Source organism: Camelus ferus, chromosome 6, assembly GCF_009834535.1.
Source record: "Camelus ferus isolate YT-003-E chromosome 6, BCGSAC_Cfer_1.0, whole genome shotgun sequence".
NCBI lineage: Eukaryota > Metazoa > Chordata > Mammalia > Artiodactyla > Camelidae > Camelus > Camelus ferus.
The window spans coordinates 61081740-61106471 of NC_045701.1; the positions used below are offsets into that span (position 1 = coordinate 61081740).

The 24732-nt window shown below is 36.6% G+C and overlaps 1 protein-coding gene across 1 annotated transcript in view; it reads right to left on the reverse strand.

The window, feature by feature from the left end:
* Nucleotides 1–10452: 10452 nt before the first annotated feature.
* KCNH5 (potassium voltage-gated channel subfamily H member 5) overlaps nt 10453–24732 on the reverse strand; it is a 275740-nt gene continuing 261460 nt past the window's right edge. Inside the window, exon 11 of the mRNA XM_032482152.1 lies at nt 10453–15443. Within this exon, the coding sequence (XP_032338043.1) occupies nt 14496–15443 (948 nt within the window). The 3' untranslated portion in view covers nt 10453–14495. The remainder of the gene's footprint in view (nt 15444–24732) is intronic.

Genomic DNA, 24732 nt, shown 5'->3' on the forward strand with positions numbered 1-24732 from the left:
GGACCCTGTCAGGCTACGGGAGGGAGGCTTAGCAGGGAGGACGAAATTGTTGGTACTGAAATTTGACTCCTGTGTCATGTTCAGTATAAACACTTTAAATTGCCAGCTCCAGCATTACTTCCTCACTTGTATCTAAATAAGCTGGATAAGAGTCCTAAATTAACTCGACATCTGGGGGTCTCTCTACTGCTTTAACATGAACTTCAGGATTTTATCTTATAGCTCTGAATCAAAAACCAGAAACAATCCTGAAACGGTGTTTAATTTCCAGTTGGTGTAGCAGAGAGCTCGTATTTTCACTGAAAGTGAAAACTTCAAATAGTATGGCTTTCTTGAGAATTTCGGATTAATTAAGTTAGGACAATTATATATAGCCCGTAAGTTAGTGAGGTTTTTAAAAAATACATTTTCTTTCCTGGAGTGGGAGGTGGGGCAGGAGAGGGTGTGTGAGGTGTGTGTTTGCCTTTATGGTTGATGGGGAAGTAAACTCACTCTCGCTGCTCGCCATGCCTGAACGAACTTTGGTCTTGTCCAATTTTCTCTATAAATAAGTGAAAAAGCCCTGGAACTTCACTAGAAGCTGGCTGTCCATGTAGGTTACTGATCTTTACGGTTCCTTCTCAATAAGTTCTGGAATCTACCCTTGACTATTAGGAAAATTAATGGCAAATAGAAAAACCTCCAAGTTTTGTATAACCCATTATTTTCTTCAAAGCTCTTTTACTGCTACTATCTTATTTGATCCTGTCCCAACCTACTCTAGGCTGTACAAAGAACGAAGTGCCCAGGAGCAGAGGAAAGGAAGAGGAGGGAGGCCCCTGGCCGCTCCACCAGCACAGACGTGTCTCATTTGCTGCTGATGGGACTAAAGGTAGCGCCCCTCCCCGCCCTCCCCGCTCTCCGACTCCCCCATTCAGAGGGTTTAATGGTGATTGTTGGATGTCTTGCTTTCGTCCTCCCTTTTTTCCTTAGGCAGCCAGGGAGTCACAAAGCCTCCAGCTCAAGGTCACCTAAAGAATGATTCTCTTCTCTCCTCCCCCTGCTTGGAGCCCAGTGGAAAACTACAGGGAACAGAAGATAGTATGTGTGGGCAGCAGTGAAAGAACCAGGATTCTGAAAATCTCCTCTCCTCTCTCCTTGCCCGAGTTGTTAAGATTTGGGGTAATGTGAAGAGTGGAGAGCATGGGGATTTAAGAAGGTATAAGAAAGCTGAAATTCTTCCCTCTCCCTAACCTGGGTATTGTTCCCGGCACTCTTGCCAATCAGTCAATTAAATAGCACAAAGTCATTAGCCTGAAGCATTTCAATAGAATCTTCCTGTTGGTGTTAGAACAGGGCATTCACCGTCGTGGAAGACAACCAACTCGAAGTTCCGTACTTTGGGTGTAGCTGTGTTTGGTCAGCATAGTCATCACGTCATACATGGGAGCAATGCTTGTCGATGGGCTGAATGAGTCCAGGTGACAAAATGCTAGCACTTCGCCACCAGCCACTGACATATTAAACAGTTATTCAGAAGCAGTGACATAGATACGTATTTTCTTTTTATTGGAATAGTCCCAGTGAATTTTAAGACCCAAAGAGAATGTCCTCCCCAAACAATGCCCCCACCCTCCACACACACACACATACCTAAAGACTTAAGTTTGGCACCAGAAGACAGTAGAATCACGCAAGGAGGAAAGTAGTGTTTCATGCAGCCACAGGGACTCACCGGGGACAAGAGACCCAGAAATTCTCGTCTCTGCTCCTCATACAGTGATCTGGCCTGGTCAGCATCCAGCCGGTCTTTTCCCAGTCTTCTGGAACTCCTTTCCACCGTGTAGCTTTAGCCAGATACAGAAACTTGATCTATTTAGTTCTGATTCTAAAACTCTTAGGTATACAAAGTATCATGATTGTAGGACCCTAAGTGACATTCAAAATCAGAGGGAGAGTACACCTTTCATGACATACCTGCTTTTAGCATAAGAAAATTGAAATAAAGGGCACACACCTTTTTGTAAATAGCACCGTTGGACAACTGTCCTTTCAGCAACACTCAGGGATGAGACTCGCAACATTTTTAGTAGCATTAGCTGAAATGTGTGTGCGTGTGTGCATTTGTTACGCTGCGGAAAACCCATACAGCAACATAACATAGTGGTCAAAACACTGGACTTTGAATCCAAATAGCTGAATTTTGATCCCAGCTTGTATTTAATCCCAATAACCATACATGCAACTTTGGAGAAGTGCTTACCCTCTCCAACTCTTGGTTTCTTCATTTCTCAAAGTAGGTGTGGTGCCGATTCATCTGCAAAGTTTCTTTCAGCTGTAAACTGTCGGTTCTGGTTTGCTCACATTGGGTACATCTTCATTTCAACTAATTAAAGCACATTATGCTTACTTACCTACATCAAACAAAACGGCTCTGACTTGATATAGGCACACTGGGTGTTTTCAACCATCTTACAGGAAGCAAAACCCTCCTTGCTGGTTGGGAGTAGAAATATATGAACAGATGATTGAGAATTGAAGGTTCACCCACGTTCCGTTCTTCACCACACTCTCAGGAGAAAGTATCCTAGGGACAGACATTTCTGTCTCGTTCTACTCTTAATCTTAGTATTTAGCACTTGAGACATTCACTCATAAAAATCCATAATGTGTTTTATCATGTTTTGAAAATTGGTATCTTTCTCAACTGAGTTATTACCACTGAACTTACAAGGAAAGATTGTAATATATTGTTGAATGTGTTTATGTGTGTGTGCGTGTGTGTGCTTGTGTGTGTGTGTTTGTAAGGAAAGAAGGAAAAAAGGCGCAAAGAGTGGAGGAGGTATTAATTACTGATAATTTGTGTAGAAGGTATACCACCACTTTGATATTCATTTAGTTCTGTGTGATCATCATATCCTTGACTCCTGTATAAACGAGAGCTGACCCTACTCTCTATCCTCTATAAATACACCCTAATACACCCATAGCAAAGACAAAGCTTTATTTAGTTGTCTCTCAATCAAAATGTTACACTGCACACAAAACAATAGATATGAATAACTCTTCAGTGATGTCCCAAAATACACCTCTTCAACGGGTGTTTCTTCAAATAGAAAAAACTTGCAGATCTCATATAAAAGTATTCCTGTGTTACAGATTCTGCTCTTGCCTTTCAGAGCCTCAAGAGCTACTGGCAAAACCATTTATAAACTCTTCCAAAAAATGAAAGTACTCTACTGTCTCAGGTACATTCTACCTTTAAGCTTCTAAATTTCACAGACCAGGATAGACCCATAATGTTAGGAAAATAATAACATTCTTGATAGATTAATAGAACTAAGAAAGATTCAAGAAATCTCATTTTAAAATAAAATTTTCTCCAAAATTCTATCCAGATTTTATTTTCTATCTTTCATAAGAATTTTCTAATTCAAACAAATGTATAGCTGGGGTTTAAAATTTCAACTTCAGATACGACTCCACTTTAATCTTGCTACTTATGCCATCAATACAGTTTATCAGAGAAGTACTACAGGAATTTAAAATAACTCCATCAAAGCTAAAATATCAAAAGACTGTTTTCTCAAAACACATTGCTTCATCTGTTTGTAATAAGGAGATTTTTTCACTTGCTAAACCAAATTCAAAACAATAATTTTCAACAAAGACTCAATTCAAACAAGTTCCATAAAATGCACATTTTTATTCTGTATCATGAAAAAATATTCACATTTAAATAAAGTGTGGGAAAAAAAAAAACCAAAGTTAATCCTCCCTGATGAAATACAGTTTATTGTGCTGAAACCCAGAATTCTTTTGGGTTAGAAACTTCCACCTGCCAATTCACTTTTTAAAATGACTATTTCTTGAAAACAAATCTTAAATAAACTGATAATCACCACAAATTTCCCAGAAGCAATCAAATTTTGATCATAAGTATTCCAGAATTGACCCTAAAGTCACAAAGTTAAAAACATTTTCACACATTTTTCTCAGCAATCAGGTGATAGGTCAATAGTACATACAAAACTTCTATTTTACACACTGCAATGCCTTTGTTTAAGTAGAAAAAAATGGTCTGCTAAACATGAAGCAGATTATGAAAAGAGCAAACTAGTACTGCTTAGCAAAGATATTAAAAACATCACATGAAGTTTCTGCATTATTGTCTTGGACGATACATAAATCTATGGTTTCTGGTGAATTAACCCTTATAGACAGAGGCATTTTTAATACCCCCTGAGTCCCACCAGTATGGTTGCAGTGGCAAAAACACTTACAAATTTGCAAAAATAAATTCCCACAGTACCCTCAATGTTATAATCAGGAATTTGCATTATAGTATACAAAATGCTACAACTAATGTAAACAAAGTCACTAGAACATAGAATAAAAAGAAATCTATGGTTTTCAATGTATCATAAATATGCACATTTTAGTTTGTGTTGTTTGAGTACCAAGCACTTTGAGGAATCATTGCTTTTCCCATAAACTACAGTGGATATTTAGGGTAGAATCGGTTCTAAATTGGTTTCCGATTTCAGTGTGGTAACAATCACATTGTTCCTAATATGAAATGCCTGTTCTGTTTCGCTTTAACTGTGAATGGGATCTAAGGAGGAAGATGACTGCTCAGTGGAAGATGCCAGCACTCTCAACAAGATGTAAGTAATTTATAGCCTCTCTGAAAAAGAATACTGAGAACCACAACATGAAAACATTCCTGCACACATTAAAAACCACTCCTTGTCATTATTTTTCTAAATATGAAATATTTTATAAATCATCTTGATGTTAAATGAAAGTGCATTTGGCTTTTGTATAAACTGACAATGCATGGCTGTGACATAATATGCCAATATTAAAGACTCAGGTCTATCACAATGTCTGATATGAAATGCAAAATGAATCATTTTTATGATTTTGCATAGTTTCCTAACTATTCTTCTTGTTTGCTCAGTCTTGGCCTCATCAGGAATCTCTCCCATCAGACTTCAGTTGGAAAAAAATTGAAGAGCAAAGGACACCAATACCTCTGTGATCTACAGTTATCTTTACGGTGCTTTAGTCACAAAGTTCCACTTCCCTAACTCAGTAGAGAATCTGACCATGGGAGGAAGAGAGTAAACTTCATGCCATCAAAAATGATTTAGTAGAGAAGGAGGATAAAATATTTGACCATAAATTACTTAATTTGGTTACTATGAATACTCAATCTGGTTTAATCAGGCATCGACGTAGATATTTTGGCCTTGATCCTGTGCTGGTCATTCAACAGTCAGTAAATATACATGAAAGAGAGAGTGGTCAGATCCTCTTGGCTTTAATCCGTGAAGATAGAGCCCAACCAGCCAAGTGCTCATGGACCAGGGCTTCCAGGTTAGAACTAGAGATTCTCAACTTGGTCAATTGGGAAGCACTCGTCTATGTACGTATTAAAGCCCCAGCATTTGACAAGCTGTCACATTGCTTCCTAATGTTTTATTAGAGTCTTAACAATGTTTGCGACAATGTGTTATCTCTAAATAAATAAATAAATAAATAAATAAATAAATAAATAAATAAATAAATAAATAAATAAATAAATATTTAAAAGCATCAGACAGGGAAAACACACTTAAGAGGAAGCAACTACTATCCCTACGTGTCTCTATCCTTTTCCTTAGTGATAACTCTGGACCAAAGCTGTACTCTTAGGTCAACTGTTCCTTGAGCAAGTGCATTTAGATGTAGCACAAGTTGTGACCGCATTTAAATAGTACTGCAGTGATGATGTAAAATCCAAGGATGAAAGTGAGCTAACTATAAAAACCTTTATGCAGTGTCACTGAGGTCCTCCCCAGTCGTCATGAAAAAGGTAGAATGGTCTTTTCCATGGTTACCTTTGGCTATGCCATCATCAAAGTGAAAACAAGATGGTTTGGGCTGAGAATCCCAGAGCATAATGTTGTAATACTTCGTTTTTCCTCCTTATCTCAAAACATTAACTTAAAAAAAAAATCTCAAAGGGTAGAACAAATAAATTACATTGAGAAAATTACCATTTTTTTCATTAGAGAAAATTATTTAAGCTCTCTGAAGTAAATATACATACAAGAGGCTCATTAAATTCAGAAATAACACAAATTGCCATTCTAAACCAAAATAGTTCATTTGGATAATGCATTTAATTGTGGTTTGGCCAAGAAGTCAACATTGGTGTGATAAAAAAAAAAAAGAGAGATCTGCATAATCTACTTAAAATTCAGTGGGTCAAAAAATAAATTTTAAAAATAAAATCTTCCCATAGTCTCAACCAAACTCCAACATTAAAAATTAAGAGAGATTAAAGAAAAAATTCTGAATGTCTCTTGCTTTGCTTGACTATCATGCATTATCTCTTTAAGTTAAAATTCAACTGGAAAAGGAAATATTAATACCCGTGACCACAACTTGCCTCTTACTTATAACCACATTTGGCAACTTACCTCTGCAGATGCCTTTCAATTGTTGGTAAAAGTGAAGGAAGATTTCATTATTGGGATGGGGCACCTTGTGCTCCCAACAGTTATGACTTCAACGTTTGCCATTTACTCTAACCTACCATGAAAAATCAAGAATGTACATTTATATTATACAGTGAAATATTAAAAATTATTTTAATTTTAGGAAACTTTAAAAGTACATCTCTTGAGATATTTGAAATTTGTAGTTGGACTAGATAGCCCTTGCAATGTCAGTATTTTATAAGGTGAAGTTTTCTCTCCAGGGTCTGTCTGCCTGTGTTAGAATCTCAATAGCTATGCTATCCTGACAAGTTCTTTTCGTCTATTCCTTCATAGGGTTTTCACAAAAATTAAATCTGATCATCTAAAGGGTTTAGCATAGTATAAATAGAAAGTGAGCACTCAATAAATATAAGCCTAATTAACTTTTTAAACTTCTAAGCCTGAAGGTAAAGAAGCAAATAGATTCCACTCAGCCTTCTCTCAGCCTTTGCCTCCATCATTTTCCTGGTTCCCAGTCCAATTCCTCAATTGTCTTTTCCCTCATAAAGCATGCAAACACACTGGTCTCATCATAAAAATCAAGAGATAGAACATCTCAAGTTAGAATACAGATCGATACTCTTACAACATCTGGCATACAGTAGGCATCAAACAATTCTAACTCATATCCTGCTTCCGTACATAACATGACTCAGAATTCTAATTAGAAGTCAGACCAACTACAAATTCTACTACCGTCTAAACAAGTAAGTCAACGTTGTGTTCATCTATTTTCTCTTACATAATCTTATGTAATTTCTCCACTGAACAAATTCCATCATGCAGTTTAATAAATTTAAATACTCTACAAAGAATGAAAACATTAACTATCCTCCTCTCTGTAGAATAAGCTGATCCTTTTGGTTGTGTGTGTGTGCGTATGCCCCTAAGTGTCTTGAGAGGTGGAGAAAGGAAATAAAGACATGGTGGTGGAACTCCACAATGTTTCATGGTCCTTGGACTTGGGTAAGAGATGTATATTTTCTGCCCTCACTGGATGGCTGAAAATCAATTATTTTACATAAAATGCTTTGAAGATTAAACATATTAATAATAATTAGTGTGGGTCCTGTTTAACAAATTGATTTGTTTGATATAATTAGAAATTATAATTCTATTAATTACTTCATTAGTGAAGAATTTTTTTTAGCACTTCTCATCTTCATATCTTTATGGCCCCAAACTGAGTTGCAGTATAACATCTGGAAATACCAGTACATATTTTCAAAGTTCTGAGAATTATAAATTGTCTTTATCTTGAAAACCAAAGAAGATAAAATTTGTAATTTTCATAGATGTTTTTCTTCATTATTTCCAATGTAGAAAGGATGAAGAAAATTTTTTATTTTTAAGTCTCATTTTTAAGTGGTTTTGTGGGAAAAAAAGAATCAAGAATATAAAATAAAACCACTGAAACTAAAAGCAATTTATCCTAATATAAGACAAGCCTATTGATTTTTAAATGTTAAACATACTGAATAGCTCATATTTTCAGAAAGTGAATTACTAGAAAAGTCATTATTTTTAGTATCTAAATCTCTAGTTCTGGAAATATTCTGAATGAGAAAAATTGGATAAAATCCAGAAGAAAAAAAAGACTTGTAATTTGTGAAAAATTAATAGACATCTTTGCTTAAGAAAAAAAAAGTGAATGGTAATGACAAAAAGAAGTAATACATATGAATATTAATTGATATTAAGGTTATGGGTGATAATTCTGTGAAAATATAGTTTGAGAAAAATATAGAAAATCTGAATTTCACAGGAAAGAAGAATGGAAAGCCTGAACATATTATCTCTTTTCATTGTTAAAACTTCATTTTTCACAATTCATATGGGACTAGAAACATCTGACAGAAGCCCTCTTTTATTTAAGAATGAGAAAAACCGATACTGAAGAGTAATATATGCAACATAGATTTATTTGAACTTACTACTTGCTCAAGTCCTAAGATAGCATTAAGTTTAGTCATCTGCATTATTTAACTTTTAAAGTTTTTTTTTTTTTTTTTGGATACTTGGAAATGCATCTGAGTTTGTCCCTTTGTTTTGCCTGGTGATGTGCCAGTGAGAAGAATAAGTTATAACTACAGAATGGATGGGAGGTTTTATTTCTTTCAAACATCCCTCCCTGTTAGTGTTACCCCAGGTGTTTTTTTTTTTTTTCTTTTGATGACTAATGAACGACCCAGACTTAGCCACTCCTTCTCATTGAGAAGGCTGCACATCCTTACGCAGAGAAGTCAATAAAAGTAATGTAAAGCAATGCACACCAGGAAAGCTAAGGGAAGTCAACAGAACAAAAATTCTGCAAAAACTCACCAAAGTTGATCTGATTGCACCGTAAGGACTGCCAACGACCATGCTTCATTCTCTATGCACTAAACAGTGACCTATGTCATGCTCTTCTTTGTATATTCGCTCCAAACATGAAAATGCAAATCCTGATTCGGACTCCTGTGAACTCATCTAGTCTGGCACCACAGTCCTACTTAAAGCCTGACTCTGTTTTTGTTCTGATCGTGTAGTCCCACGTGTATCACCTCTTGGTACATTTTCCTAGTCCAAGATAAGAAGAGTATTTCCTGTAGTGTCAAATTGATCTGTTTCAACCCTCTAAAAAATAATAAATGCCATGTCATAGTTGTAAGAGTTTTTATTATCTAAGCTGCTAACACCATTTAGGCTGTTGAGTACAAAGTTTACACTGAGAGCAAGTTGACTGAAAATAATTTATTTGCATATGCAAATACATATGTAGTGCAGCTGTGAGTTGGAATGCCATGAACCTATCAGTGTGGATAAGAATATAAATGTTACTGACCATTTAGCAAATAAACCATAAAGATTACAATGCATAGTAAAAAGTCATGGTCAATCATGGCCGATCCCCTTAAACTTCCTCTAATACTTCTCAAATGTTTCAGGCATTTATAATGAGTCCTCTTTTAACATGAGAAATTGTGTCTATTTTCAAAATAATGCCTACTCGCTAACTTGTAATAATAGTTTTTAAGTTCTGATTTGATGGAATGATTAGAAACCCCAATGAGACATGTAAATATCTCTTGCAGTGTATAAAAATTTCCTCTTTGTTTCTATACACTCTTGTTATTTTCTTTACCCAAAGGGTCATGGCAAATGTAGTGACTGCAGGTCGGAGAACGTCTCTTAAGATATAAGACTATCTCTGCAGAATGAACAATTGTTAACAGAAAGAATCTCATTTTCAAAAATAATTTTTACATGCTGTAAGTGGCTTTCTTGAGTTATTAGTATTACTAATTACATACAACTTTTCAAAACTAAAATACTCATTAGGATACAATAACATGAGTGGTTTTCTAATGTAATTCAAATGGTTTTTGTTTTTTGAAACTATCCTTTTCCCAGTTCAAGATACACACTGAAAAACTAATTGGTCATTGGAAAGGAGTCTTTCACGGTTAAGAATTTTGTTATGTAGAGCCGTTATCTTGAGTAAGTCATGATTATTTTCATACAAAAAGTTGAAGATGAACTGCTCTATGCTTTGAATACTCACCAATTTGTGTATTTTCTCATAAAATTGAGAATTTCTGCTGAGCAGTATGATTAAGTAGAATAAGAAAAGTCATAATATATACATGTCTTTTTCTCTTCTTTCTCTTCCCAAAAGTCCTTCATGCTTTCCATGTTTATTTGATTAGTAGTTCTATATTCCCACATAATTTTCAAGTCTTATGCTCACATGCCATTGGCCGTTTAACCACTTATGCCTTTCCCCACCACCCTCTGACCAGAGACGTCTCTTCTAAAACCTAGAAGAATATTTATAGAGTGCATCTTGGTTGGTCTCCTATGAAAGAAAAAAAAAATGATAATTTGTCTTAATGCGATTTCCTTCTGAGAGGAATATGATTTTCCACTGACATATCACCTTGATATAAGAAGGGAGCCGTTCTTATCTTCATTTTATTATTTATTAGTGGGGAAACTGAAGCCCCAGATACATCAAAAAACAGTTAACTTGCCCAGAGTTACACTGTGATTGTGCAAAGCTAGATGCAGAATCCAAGACAGAGCTCAGATATTCATCCTAGGGGCTGGATCCTAGTTTTCCAAAAAATTATGCCTTCTCCTCTCCCTTTCCAGCAAGACCACAAGAGAAATACTCTTCTATGGAACAAAGTATGAAACACAACATTGATATAATGACAAAATATTCATATTTTAGAGCTATCCATGTATGATATGTACATCCTAGACAAATTTTCTCATTACCTACATAAAATTTTGGAAAAGAGACAAAGTAGCTTAAAAGATAAAAATTATACAAGATAGTAGAATTCATTAGGAATATGACAAATAATTTCACTAGCATCAGCCACTGCACACTTCAAAAACAGTCATTGCTCTGAGGACAAATTAAAAAAAAAAAAAGTTTCCTAAAAGAATTTAGTTATTTAAAATAGAACAGTAAATGGGTCAGATCTCACAAGTCAACAAAATTTCCTTAAATTTAAGGAAGGAAAGTTGTGGTTTTTTTGAGGGGCTCCAATAAGATTAATTTTCAAAATGGCATGTTAGTTAGTGGTCATAATTAATATTCCCATTAAAGTGCTGGGTACTCCAGGAGCAGACATCTATTCTTAGGAGAAATCAGAACCCCAAACTTTCTAATTCTCTTGCTCTGATCTATATAATTTTTTTAAACTGAATACTTGGGACATTTGTACTTCCATACTTAATGTGAGATGAAACCAGTGTCATAATAAGTTTTCCATTTTAACAATGAGGTATGTGTCTCTTTTCAACGTCTACGCCTGGAACCATTCCAAGGACTATTTATGTCAATGTGGGACACTAGCAGCTTCGGCACTGCCATCTGCCGTTTGCGTTCCTATTTGCTGTTTATCATAAGCTCCTCTGTCTACTAGGTCACATTTCGTGCAATCATGTCCTAACACAGCCTGACGAAACTTGCTGTTGTGATACTCAGCTCACATTTCCGTTTCTGTTTGATTTCTGCTATCGCATTACAACCACCTGTCCAGGGTCCAGCATCTAAACTTACATGTTACCATAGAAACATATCAAAGGTGTGTAAGTTGCTTTGGAAAACGTTCAAATTTTAAACACAGTATCTATTTACTCCTATTATTACATTGTTCAGAAAGATAATAATAAAAAATTTTATTCTGGATGCACCGGGAGCATCTACACTGTGTAAGAATAAAACATGCAGTCATCTGGTCCCCTCAAAGAGGATCGACTGTCTTTGTGCTGGTTGAGGCAACACAGAATGTGGCTGTATCATTACTGCACATATTCAAGCAAGTGGCCACCCTTCATTCAAATCTGTGTAAGTTCGACTAGTAAGAGTTGTGGCATCTGGGAACCTAAAAGACTACTCTATATACAGTGTTTGCTGAACACATGCATTCCTGCTGAAAACAGCAGAGTGCATTCAGCACCTCATCATATCATGCACACAGGAACAGAGGTGGCTGGAAAAGAATACTGTGATAACTGCACCATAAACAAGCAAGATACTTTTCCCTCCTTCGTGACAACCGGAAGCAGTTCAAAACCATATGTTCCTTCCCCATATATATGATCAATAACATGGCAGGTCAATTAGATGAAGCTCTGAGTCAATGTCAGAACACAGCAAATATTAGCAACGCTAAAAAGCAAAGGCGTGGATTGCAACTTCAAACTGTCCTGCTGTTTCACAGTCACCCTTAGACCTTCACACCAACTGTTATTTTTGAAGCACGCGGCTAAAGTTAAATAGACCATGTCTGTGCTCAGATTACTTTTACCACTCACTCACTTTTAAAAGCTTAGTCAAGCTTGCTTCATACATGGTTAAATAGAAAATACCCTGAAATTCAATAAATGTCAGAGGTCAAGAGAAAGGTACGATCCTCACTGCAAAAGCAACGGAGTCCCAACTTCAAGGCTGATTCCTTACACCGTGGTTACCTCGTTGCCTTGTGCCTAAGGTAGGTAGATACTGTAGCACAGCACGGAGACTTGCTTCCCTGAAAACTGCCATGACGAGTCACAGGAGTTATGGGCACAAAGAAAGGAAAATGGAACCCGTGGCACATAACATCTGTTCTGAGACTCCTGAATTCAAGAGGCACGTCTTGTGGGCACGTGAAGAAGCGCTAATAGAAACTTGTAAAATAGCAACTGTTTTTATAATTCATTCTGTTTTGCACTTCTCCAGTCTGATTGTGGTAACTTGTCTTTCGGTTCTGCTGGCTTTGTTTGGGGATGCTCGGAGATAGTTTAAAAAGCTCATACAAACGGGTACAATACAACAAAGTATCTCCTTTGACTTTCTGTCATCTTGTGTATGTTGTTAACATCTATGTACAGGTGGTCCAATAATATACAAATGGCTGCTATATACTTTCAACTTGATGGAAACATTAACTGCCCTGCTCCCACTATGAAATGTCATGCATGTACCAATTTAAAAGTATGCCTTTCTGATCGACTTCATAAACTTTAGTTAAAAGAAATAAATTTTTTTCTGGGTTCTTACTAATGAATGTGCATTTTATTCTCAATGGATTTAAAGGTCTAGCTATATACAACCTTGTTTACTTTTTTTTTTTTTTTAGTTGATAATAGGCACTTTCTAAAAAGAGGATTTGTGGCCCAAAAGACTCTGGAATTCCGTCTTTAGTACCCTCCTTTCACAAGTGGATCTGCCTGAGCTGCAGCAGTCTATTGTCTCAGCCCAGCAGAAGTCCAGCAGTAGAACTGTGTGCAAAAAAGCTTTAGAAAATTGTAACCAGAATAAAAGTACAGAAAAGCGGTTATCTGAGTTGAGCAACTTAACATCTACTTTTTAGTTTTTTTAAACCACATTTCATGTGTTACCTCTATAAGCAGTAAGAATCAGGTGTGAACAATTCCGTACCTGTGTTTCATTCTTTCTAAGTCACAGATACACTATAAGAACTTCTCTGTTTACTTCTGTTTTATTTTACATCATTATAGTTAAATGTTTTAAATGATTACTTAAATTTTTTTTGTTTGCTTGTTTCTTTGCTAAGCGCCTTTCAACTTCACCCTTGAACAAGTCTAAAAAACACAAATTTAGAACATTCATCACCTTTGGAAAATCAGCATCTCTAACATGAATTGTTAAGACGCCCTTTTACCCTGTGGTGCAGTATTTCTATAATAATATACACTACATTAATAGTTCAGTATTTATGGGGTTGATAAAATCAGCTTACAAGATGGTGGCCAGTCTCCAAGACGGAGGGAGTAGGGATATCCTTACAGAAGAGTTAATGATTACTATCTAAGTATAATGTTAAAAAAGGAGAGGTATAGTTGAGCGAAAATGCAATTCATGCACGAACCCCACAGCAATTAGTTCTCAATATCCCACACTGCTATCTGACAGAGGCAACAAAACAGTCCTTTAAATGGAGCACACACTGCCTGTTGGGGAAAATAACCTAACACTAAGTTACGGAAAAATATCCTATGGAAAGAGATCATAAAATGGCACTAACAGTTTAAAAGGTTGAATGCTTCCTTGGCATTAATTTATAATTTTAACTTAACAGAACAGTGAGGAAATGACAGCTCAATATACTCAGCCTGAGATCAGATTTGTCATGGCAACATTGGCAGGTTGGACCCTGATTCTTTAACTATTACATTGCCTTGGTTAACAAAAGTCATACTTTTTAAAATTATAGAATAGAGATTATAAACAAATGTGAAGTGTGCATGCAGTCAACTGCATAATATACAAGCAATATCTAGGTTCTTAATAATTATCTTCTTTGGCAGGCCAGAATCCAGCTGGACATGCAATATTTACATATCAAAATCCATAGTGTTCATCATATTGAAAGCAAGTGAAAATATATATATATATATGTATATACTGTATATACACACATATGTATATAGATGTATATACCGTTTTTAATATATTAACAAATATATATGTATATATGTATATTAAAAGTGAATTTCATCTTTGTCTGATTCAGGTGACTCAGGCCTTGAAACACTAAAAATATCCTGACATGGTATTTGGGGAGGTACTTGGAGCGGCATTTGGGATTTGGGAGAAGAGGTCTGGGGCATGCTTTTTTCTGAGAGTATTTTTAAAATTTCTGCCACCTGCTTCTCCAGGGCAGTCATTCTGCAGCTGAGCAGCTGGATGTCCTCTTTGAGTTCGTGTTTGACTTCCTGCAGCGTGGTCTGTAAGGCTTGCTCGGGGATGGGATAAAAGGGGTGCTTGGCATCAGCCTGGATGGGGCTGTGCTCCAGCGGGCTTCGCGCCTCTCCAGCCTTATCCAAACGAAGGTCACTTTTTGTAATGCCACTGTCACAAGAGTCCGTTTTCCTCAGCGGGTTTTTGGTCACGCTGTTCTCTGAATCGCTGCCCTTGGGGTCCTCGGACAGCAGCCCCATTGACTCAGCTTTGGTGACGTTATTCCAGTCTTCCTTTTTCTCCTCATGGGCTCCCATGTTATTCTTGAGTCGCAGCCACCCTTTCCCGTTTCCATTCTTCATTCTTATGGGGCTGTTGACTTTGAGACATTTGGGGTCAGCACCGCCACTGGGCTTGAGCTCCATGGCATCGCGGTTGTTTTGCTTGAGGGACTCGCTGGTTTTCACGTAGGCCAGAGATGTCTGAATGGGTGTGATCTGTGACACGGTGACCACACTGGTACCGGTGATGGAGGCTCCGTTCTGTAAAGAGCGGCTCTCCACCTGCAGCTGGTTCCGCTCAGGGTCACTCTGTGTTGACCCCTGATTCCGCAGCTCTTTCTGCTGCTTGAACTTCTGGAAGAGCTTCCTGACCGGGTGGTCCACAGGAATGCTGAGGGTGACCTCATTCTTCTGCCTGAGGCGCTCCTCCTCTTCTTTCTTCACATCACTGATTTTGCGGAAAATGATCTGCGGAGGGGGAGAGAAATTCAAAACGTGATTATAAAAACAGATGACCTTATAATTGTGTGACAGGATTCCAGATGTACTTTGTTTCACAAAGGAAACCCTTGCAGAAGAGTAAGACTGTTTCCAAAGGGAAAAAATACTCCAGTGCCAGTTAACAGATACAATGTCCTTAACGTCCAATGCAGAAATGCTGACAAAGCTTGCCTACTTTACTTGGTTCTACCCTGGTGCGTAGCACAGGGGCTGTGCAGTAAGGAGACAACCGAATAGAGGTATTTACTTTCTTGTTGCTGTTCCCATTTCATAGAAAATATACAAATAGGTAAAGATATACATATATGTTAGTGTATGTACAGGTGTGTATACATACATGTATAAGAAAACATATTTATCTCTTAAGCAAGGCATCACTATTTTTTATAAGATTTTCTTTTGAATCATATAACTATGATTCAAACCCACTTTTAATGTCATCATCTGTTTAGTGGTCAAATAGTAAGAGTTCTGGGCTATAAAATCACTGAAAAGTTAGACAGTTTACCAACAGAGCACCTGGGTTTGGTGAGAGCAGGGATTAAATTTATTTATATGACTTCAGAGGGCAGAACAAGGATCTATACACAGAAGTCTCTGGAAGATAAATACCAAGTCAGTACACAAACTTCATTTCAAACTGCTACCTATTAACTGAATAAACTGCCTTGAAAAGTCATGAAACTCATACTACTAAAATATTCAGACCGAAGTAAGCTTGTTGTCTGTGTAATACTTTCACTGGGTAGGAAGCTGGACTTTTCAAATTCCAATATTCTTTAAAATTCAAATATAAAATTAAATACATAGTATATGGAGTGTTAGATGAGGATCCACAAATAAGTAAGCGTCAATTTTACTAAAAATACATTTTGAAAATCGTATTGGGAAAAAGTTACAATTCCATCAAGATAAGTAAGAAAGGTTGACTATGTAAGAAATTACCACTTTTTCGAGTTAGAATTGAATTTGGTAAGCATGAGATTTTTGCTCAGAGTCTCGTTAAGAACAAAATAACTGCAGATACTCAAAAGGGAGTTACATTAATGTGCTTTCAGAATCCAACAATTTTATGATGCTAGTAAAATTACTTACCTCCGTTACCCTTTCTCATTAAGTTGTTGGTTAGATTAGAAGTACAAACAAAGTACATGGTCCTGAGCACATAATAGACACTCAAAATATGTTTGTTGTCTCCCTTGAATTCTCATAAACACTTTTTGTTTGAAAGCATTTCCATCACCTCTTGAAGATTCAGCAGCTTCCAGGGAAAACATATACTCATTGATCTTATACTGGAGACCAATACTGACAGTAATCACTGTTTACACATGTCAGGGAGAAGCAACGCTCCATCAAAGAGCACACTTTCTAAATTGAGATCGATACACTAAATATTACTTATCAAGTGGTAATAATTTGTATTTTAAAATAAATACTCTCTAAATTCAGCAACTGTCTATAAAGACGAGCATAGTTTTCCTTCTCTACTGGCACATGAAATTGGATCTTTTTAAAAATGTGCTACTAATCTCTAAGGCTGACATCAAAGCTCCAGCAGTTTAATTAGAAGTCTCTCGAAGTGTTGACATGTTTCTTATGCTTCCTAAGTAAATGAGGCTTGTGCTAAACCTTCAAGATATTAACACTCTTTGGGACCAGACAAATCCAAACATGGAAAAAACACAGATACTATCTTCTTATATCATCCCGTTTCATTAGAAAGCCACTTACTTGATTCCAGGAACCCACCTGAGGGGACTGATGTAAATGATTGGCCGCACCCTCCTTCCCACTCAACTGACCTTGTTTGTTTTTTCAAAGGTAGTTACTTAGCCTTGGAAAGATACAGCCTTGAACAAATAACTGAACAAGCAAGTTGAAGCAAGTTGAACAAACAACCGAAGCTCTGTGCTTGCTGGACAAGTGGAGAATTAACAAATGCCTGCGAGTAGAATCAGGTTCAGATCTTTGACTCACAAATCAAACTGTAAAGAACTCGAATCAGAATCCTTCAGTTGTAATAGAATAATATCCAGTAAGAACTCATTTTCTAGCTGATGACAAAGCAAAGCTTTCTTAATGCGAGGAAAGAGAATATTGGCCCTGAAATTAAAAACAAAGAAACAAAACAAACAAAACAAAATGAAGAGCTGACTTTATCATATTTCCAAGGTTTAAAGGCTAATAATCTACTGAGATGCCATACCTGGCTGGTCTATGTCTTACGTGAAAGCACGACAGCTTTTTGTTCTGTCTTAAGTTAGAGATGCATTATGTAACAAACAAGAAAATAAAGCAACAGGAATGCCTAATGTAAGTAACTCACTGTATTTCAAAAACATTAAATGTAACAAGCCTTCAAGCCTCCTCATAGTCTTGAAGATAACTTTATGACCCTAAACTCTAAGTTTAATAACAATGTATTTTTGTTTTTCTGAGACTACATTTCATCATAAAAATAGCATGAAAATTATTCTACATTACCATTACAAATATAAATATTCTCAAACAAAATATGCTGAATCTTTTCTTCTAAGAAGTGCTTTATAGCTTTAACTTTTTATTCAGGTATAATAAAATGGTTCAACTTAATAAGGACTGGAAAGATTGATACCTTTTACTTAGTTAAGCCTTCAAAAATAGTGTATTTTTATTTTAGTCAAAAAAACCTACATGCTACTTTTTGGCAATTGAAAGAATCTTCAAACAGTAAAAGTTTTCATAATCCAATTGATTCTTATATTGGCAATGTGTCATACAGAAAGTAAAGCATTTTCTGCTAATTCAAAAATTCAATACATAAACTATATAGATTAATTCTACTTAATTATATAACACGGAAATGATGATGATTTCTCTCTCGAAGACAAAGATTAGAAAACAAAATCCCCCCAAAATCACTTTAGAAAATGTTAAAGGATCTGCGTGAAGTTGAAAGAAGATCAACTTATGTGAATTAAACTGTATAAAGGAAAAAAATACAGACCCATGATTATCAACCTGGTGTTAAAAGAAATCAGCTTTTAAGAACGCAACATTTGGTTTTTTCTCAGTGTTAATAATACAGAACCTCTTACACTTGATGCATTCTGGGTCAATCTTTTGCCCAATGGCAAATCAAATCGCTGATGAACACCAAAAAACTAAGGGCATAATTAAAAAAGAAAAATCATGAATCAGGCCATGAGCCCAGCCACACATTTATTGGTAGGATGCCCAATAGCCTGTGCTGTTTCTATCAGCAAAGAGGTTTATTTCACTTAAGCTTTTCTTCTCCTTGCTTCATTATGTACTGTGGAGCCCATGCTGGAAGGTTTAATTTATTTAAATGATAAAAGCTTCTTAAACTTAACAGGGAACATGGCCAACTGAGCTTTCCATTTCAAAAGTAGGACATTTGATCATAAAAGGGATATCAAAATTGAATAATTTGAATGTGTACTGAACTTTGAAATCCAATAAAAGCAAGGGGGAAAAAAAGGGTTAGAATCATTTATTTAATGACATGGATTTAGTGTTATGTAATTTGGAGGCTAGAGGTGCGCGCTCTGAAGCAGCCCATCACTTCCCAGATTTGCGAGCCTACAGAATTGACAAGGAGTTTATAGCTTTATGTGATCAAGCAGCAGCTCGAGTTATCTGACTCTTTAGGATCTAGTTGGTTTGGTTCTTTGGTTCTTTTTAATGTTTTTATAAACTTAGTCACGAATTCTAACTCTAGTCCTTTCAAACCATTCCACACTGAACTAATACAACAAAGCAGTGCTTATTAAACACTACCATGTTTGTATCAGAGGTTATGAACTTCTCTTAACAAAGGCCACAGTGACAGACCTGTGGCAGAGGGCCAGTCAACAAATTTTGATGCATGCCTGAAGGGGAACAAGGAGGCATCACACTCTGTTGCCAGACATGGCTGCCTTGCTTCGTTTCAGCCGCTCAGATCTACAGGCTCTTCAAGGGCAAGGGATGTGTTGTAGGTCTAGTTTAGCCTCTTAGGTCCTAAATAAACTTTGAGGAATTAATAATTGATTAATGTAAAGAAAAAGGAAGGAAGGAAGGTGAGTAGAAAGGAAAAAGGAAGGAAGTGAGAAAAGGAGTATCTTTTGACTTTGTTAATGTGTTGGGAGGTGCCTGATGTGAATAAGGGTGCAGATGCAGAATGTTCTAAAATTACTGATACAATTACCAAATTTACTAATGAAATGTTCTAGGCCCCATTTTTCTTTACCATGTAGAAGATCATCCATCTTAATTCTCCTGGCTATCATAAATATAAGTTTTTTTTTCCATAGGGAACAAAACATAGACTGTAAACTCCATTACTGACATTAGTATAACTCTGAAATACAGTTGTTCAATACATGTTTTTATTACTAAAGTTTTTTAATAAAAGAAGGAAATCAAAGTCTTCAAAATCAAGAATATAGCTACTCGAAGGCAAAGCTAGACAGCTAGAAAGCTAGATTCACTGTCTCAAATGCTGCAGTAAGCCATGATTTGTCCTCCCTGCCTCAATTTCTAGCCTCATTTCCCTTCATACCATTCTTTGCTGTTATGTATCAAATGAGAGTGTCCCAGGTTAAAAAAAAAATCACAGAGGAAAATCAAAGTTCTTTTTTATAAAGTCAGCAAGCCTGCAGTGGTTCGGTTCAACCTGCCTCACCCATCTGTTCCCCTCACTCTCACTTGGCCTTCCCACACCAGCCACACTGAATTTCTCTGGAATCCAGAATCGATCTGTGATACTGTACATGTTGTTCTCTCTCCTCCTCCTCACCTGGTGGGGAGCCCCTACTTATTCTCTAATCCTCGGCTTAACTGTGCTCTTCTTCATGAGGCAGAACCAGCTCCACAATATGCAGGGCCAAATACAACCTAAAAATTCAGGGCCGCTAATAGCATGCTTAATGGTAAAATACTGAAAGCTCTCCCCTGAGTTCAGGAAAGAGACAAGCACGTACCATCTTGCCACTTCTACTCATCACTGTGCTGAAGCATCTAGCCAGGAAAATTATCAAGAAAATGAAATAAAATACATCCAGAATGAAATGGAAGAATTCAAAGTAACTGCATTTGGAGAGGACATGACTAGGTATATAGAAAATCCTAAGGAATCCACACATACACTTGTGCACAAAAAAAAAACCTCAAAAAGTAACTATTAGAGCTAATAAAGAAGTTCAGCAAGAATGCAGGATATGGAATCAATATAAAAATCAGTTGTATTTCTATACACTATTAATGAGCCATCTGAAAATAAAACTGAGGAAATAATGACATTAACAGTCATATCAAAGAGAATAGAATACTTTGGAAAAAACTTAACAAGAGACGTGCAGGACTTCTACACAAAACTACAAAATATTGCTGAAATAAATCAAAGAAGACCTAAACAAAATAGAAAGACATTTCATATTTGTGGATTGGAAGACTTAATAGTGTTAACATGACAGCATTCCTCAAATTGATTTGTAGATTTAATTCAATTCCTATCAAAATTCTAACTGCTTATTTTTCAGAAATTGACAAGCAGACCCTAAAATTCAGGTGGAAATGCAAGGGACGTAGAATAGCCAAAACAATATCAAAAAATAAGGATGTAACTGGAGGATTCCTACTTCCCAGTTTTAAAACTTATTATAAAGCTATAGTAATCAAGACACTGTGGTACTGGCATAAGAACAGACACATACAGCAATGGAATCACTCTAAGAGTCCAAAAATAAACCTCTGCATTTAGGGTCAATTTGCTTTATGACAAGGATGCCAAGGGAATTCAGTGAGGAAAGATGGAGCTTTTCAACAAATGGCGCTAGAACAACTGCATGTTCACAAATATAAACACATGTGAGGCCCCTGCGCCCCAGCAGTGGGGTAAGCTCCTCTCTCAGCCTCTCAGCCTGCTGTCTGGGATGAGCTCTCCCATCCATTCCTCTCTGTGGCTCCTGAGTCCATCTCTTTGGAGGTTCTTCTTTGTCCGTATTTCTCATAGTTCAAACCTAATATGGGGATTAGAGAATTTGTCCTGTTTCAGGGCTGTAGAGCTTCCTTGCCTTCTTGTTTGTGCAAATTTGGAGGCTTAAGATTTGGGTTTGGGCTCACATACCAAAGTCATTTTTTTAAGGCCAAGTTTATGGTTTCTTTGGCAATACAATTCTCTAAAAAAAAAAAAAAATTCAGTAAGTTTCTGATCTGTTGATAGTCAATTCCATGCTCCTACAACCTCAAAAAAAAAAAAAAATCTTCCCTAGATATAATTCTCAAGCCTGGTTTATCCTTTGCTTTCTTGGCACCTTGCCTCTCGGTCTCTGTCTCGTTCTCTCCAGGATGGAAGCAAAACTGAGGGCATCAGGCTTGGTGGGAGGTCACATCTATCATCTGATCTTTGCCACAAAACTCAGCCTCAATAGATTTTTTTTTTTGGTACAATGACTTTTCAGTCTTATTTCCACTTTTCCTGCTCTCAATTTCTTTCCATATTTGCTTACAGGCCAGCCGAATCTTGCCTGTGATCACCTCTTTCTTCTCATGCCTTGCTAAATGTAACTAGACACAACCCCCAACTCACTACTAATATTCTGCTTTCCAATCTGTTCCAAAAGAGCTACAGCATTGGAAGGCAATCTCAGGTAGCCCACTTTACCAAGTTTTGTCACTGGAAAACATCTGTCTCCATCTTCTCAAGTGTCAAATATCAATGTCCTTACTTATTTTCATTCCTGCTAAGTTAATGCCACATATTTTTAGAATTAATGGTCAGGATCTCACTATTGGTACCAATTTATGCCAATGCCCAGTGGAATGGCAATTGCCATCTATTAGTTAGCATTTGAAAATTCAGAAGAATAAAATTATTTTATTTCTAAGTTCTTAGCATAGAATTGTAGCACACTCAAGTTCAAAGGAAAAAAAAATGATAAAGAAAAACCATCACCATTATGCTCTGCTGTGAATATAAGAATCAGCCCCTACTATTTATTGCCCAAGACCCATAAGTGAGCCATTAGACCACACTGTTTTGAGGACAAAATTATTCTGGTCACAGTAGTGACTGATTCCATATGTTTTCACCTTGGAATTACTGCAATAAAAATACCAGGATTAGGGGAATTGTACCAAGTTATTCCCCATGGATTATTTGCTCATTTTAATTTCACAATAATCTATTTTACAGATTAAAAAATGAGGCTTCAAGAGATTTAAAACTCTTCTCCAAGTCTATACAGCTAATGAGTGACAAAGCAGGGTTTCCAACCCGGTTCTATTGGACTCAAAAACTAGACAACTTTGACTTAAGAATGCCTGATCTAAATTTAGGGGAACTACAAAGGATCCAAAGGATTGAAGGCCTGGGGAGAAGGAAATTCCATGATAAAAGGGGCGGAAGCACTTTTATAACAGCATATACCAAAACTCATGACTCTAGGCTGGAAGTTTAACACACAGAAGGAGATGCATTCATGGGAACGTGTAATGGGACTCTTCAGTACGTAATTAGAAAATAACATTGTTTAGCATTTGTCATATGTGATGCATTTTTTAACACACTTTAGCAAATGTTACCTCGTCTCCCCTCCACCGTTCACAACTCTAAATATCAGGCAGGGCAATTATCATTCCCTATTTAACAGAGGAAGGTCAGAGAAGTTATGTGACTTGCCTAAACTCATGCAGCTAGTAAACGGCCAAGCTGAGACTGAGATCTAGTCCTAACGCCAACTCCAGTGTTCCTGCCACTCTTCCATGCTGACGTTCCTAATGCTATGCATAGTTTTGTTTAGTAGTTCACAGTGCACTCTCAGCTATATTACCCTGCTAGATCTCATTTGATACGATTCCTTTGTCCCCAGGAACACATCTAATATGTGGCTTTAGCTTTTGCCTTGTAAGATAATTACTGTGCCTCAGGGAGAAAATTACTGAGCAAAGGCAGTTATAATACCTTAAGAAATATTTTCATAATGAAAGAAAATTTCTATGGCTTTTGTCTGGAAAAGCAGCTCTACTAATTTTGTTTAAATATGTGTTACTTTTTGCATTTGATTTCTAAAAGAAGGATGCAGCTTTCAGTTAATAACACACACATAAACTCTTCACTTTGGGGAAATACAGATTAAATAGGTAAATGATTACCTCTATTGGAATATAACTTTCTAGAAAGATTTACAAATGTGTTTCTAGTCTAGACGATATATTACTGTTTCAATCTTTTACAGTTGGACTCAAATTTACATAAAATAAAATTATTCTTGGGTATTTCTTTGTTTTGTGTAATTTGGCTGCTGAAACTCAGGAGAGTCAAGTGATTAGGTCGGATAGAGGGCCAGTCATTCACAGCTGAATTCAGAACTCACTTTTTCTGGTTTCTAAGTCCACTCTCCATTTCCCCTATTGGCATCTCTTATTTCTAGATTAAGACTGTGCTGCAAAAAATTTTTTTTAAACAATATCTCTGAGAGTCAGGAGGCAAGGGTTCGTGTACTACCTCTGATACTGTTTACCTGTACAAACTTGACCAAGACAGTAAGCCCTTCTAAACATCAGATGCGCTTAAAGATCTATTTAAAGTAAAGAATTCTCTATTTTATCAGAATGATGTAGTCATTCCACGTCAAACAGACATCAATTGCTTATGTTAAATCTAACGCATGGCATGAGTATGTCACATGTTCACCCATGTGAATCTAGAATGGAATGTATATAAGTATTTGCTGATTGCAAAACAACCACATTCCGGTGTAATCTCTCCTCTTTCATTTACCCCTTGGATTTCTGAACTTCCCATAAAAGCAAAATTAGATACACAGGAGGTTTGAAGAATTTGTTCAACACATTGAGATAATGCAAAGGAGACAGTCTTTCTCTGCCTTTCACAGAGAGTAGTGTACCATAAACATACACTATTTTATGTTTCATTTAGTCAAAGGCTACTAGGAATAGAATTGGTGATTAATGCCCCCTTCCAACTTGAGAACTTCCTTTGCAGGAGACTTATGTTTAGGGGGTCTAGTGGAAAGAGAAATGATGGAGTCATTTGAAGACTGGAGTTCCAGTCCTAGCCAGGCATCTAATTAGCTATGTGACCTTGTGTGCAAGTCCCATAATCTTTTTGGGCTTTGTTTTTTTATTTAAACAGTGGTGACAGTGTTGGACTTAGTTCTTTTCAGCTTTATCTTCAAATATACGAAATAAAAGATCACTACCTGATGGTAAAACAAACAAACCACTTTGAAATAAGACAAAGCTTCGT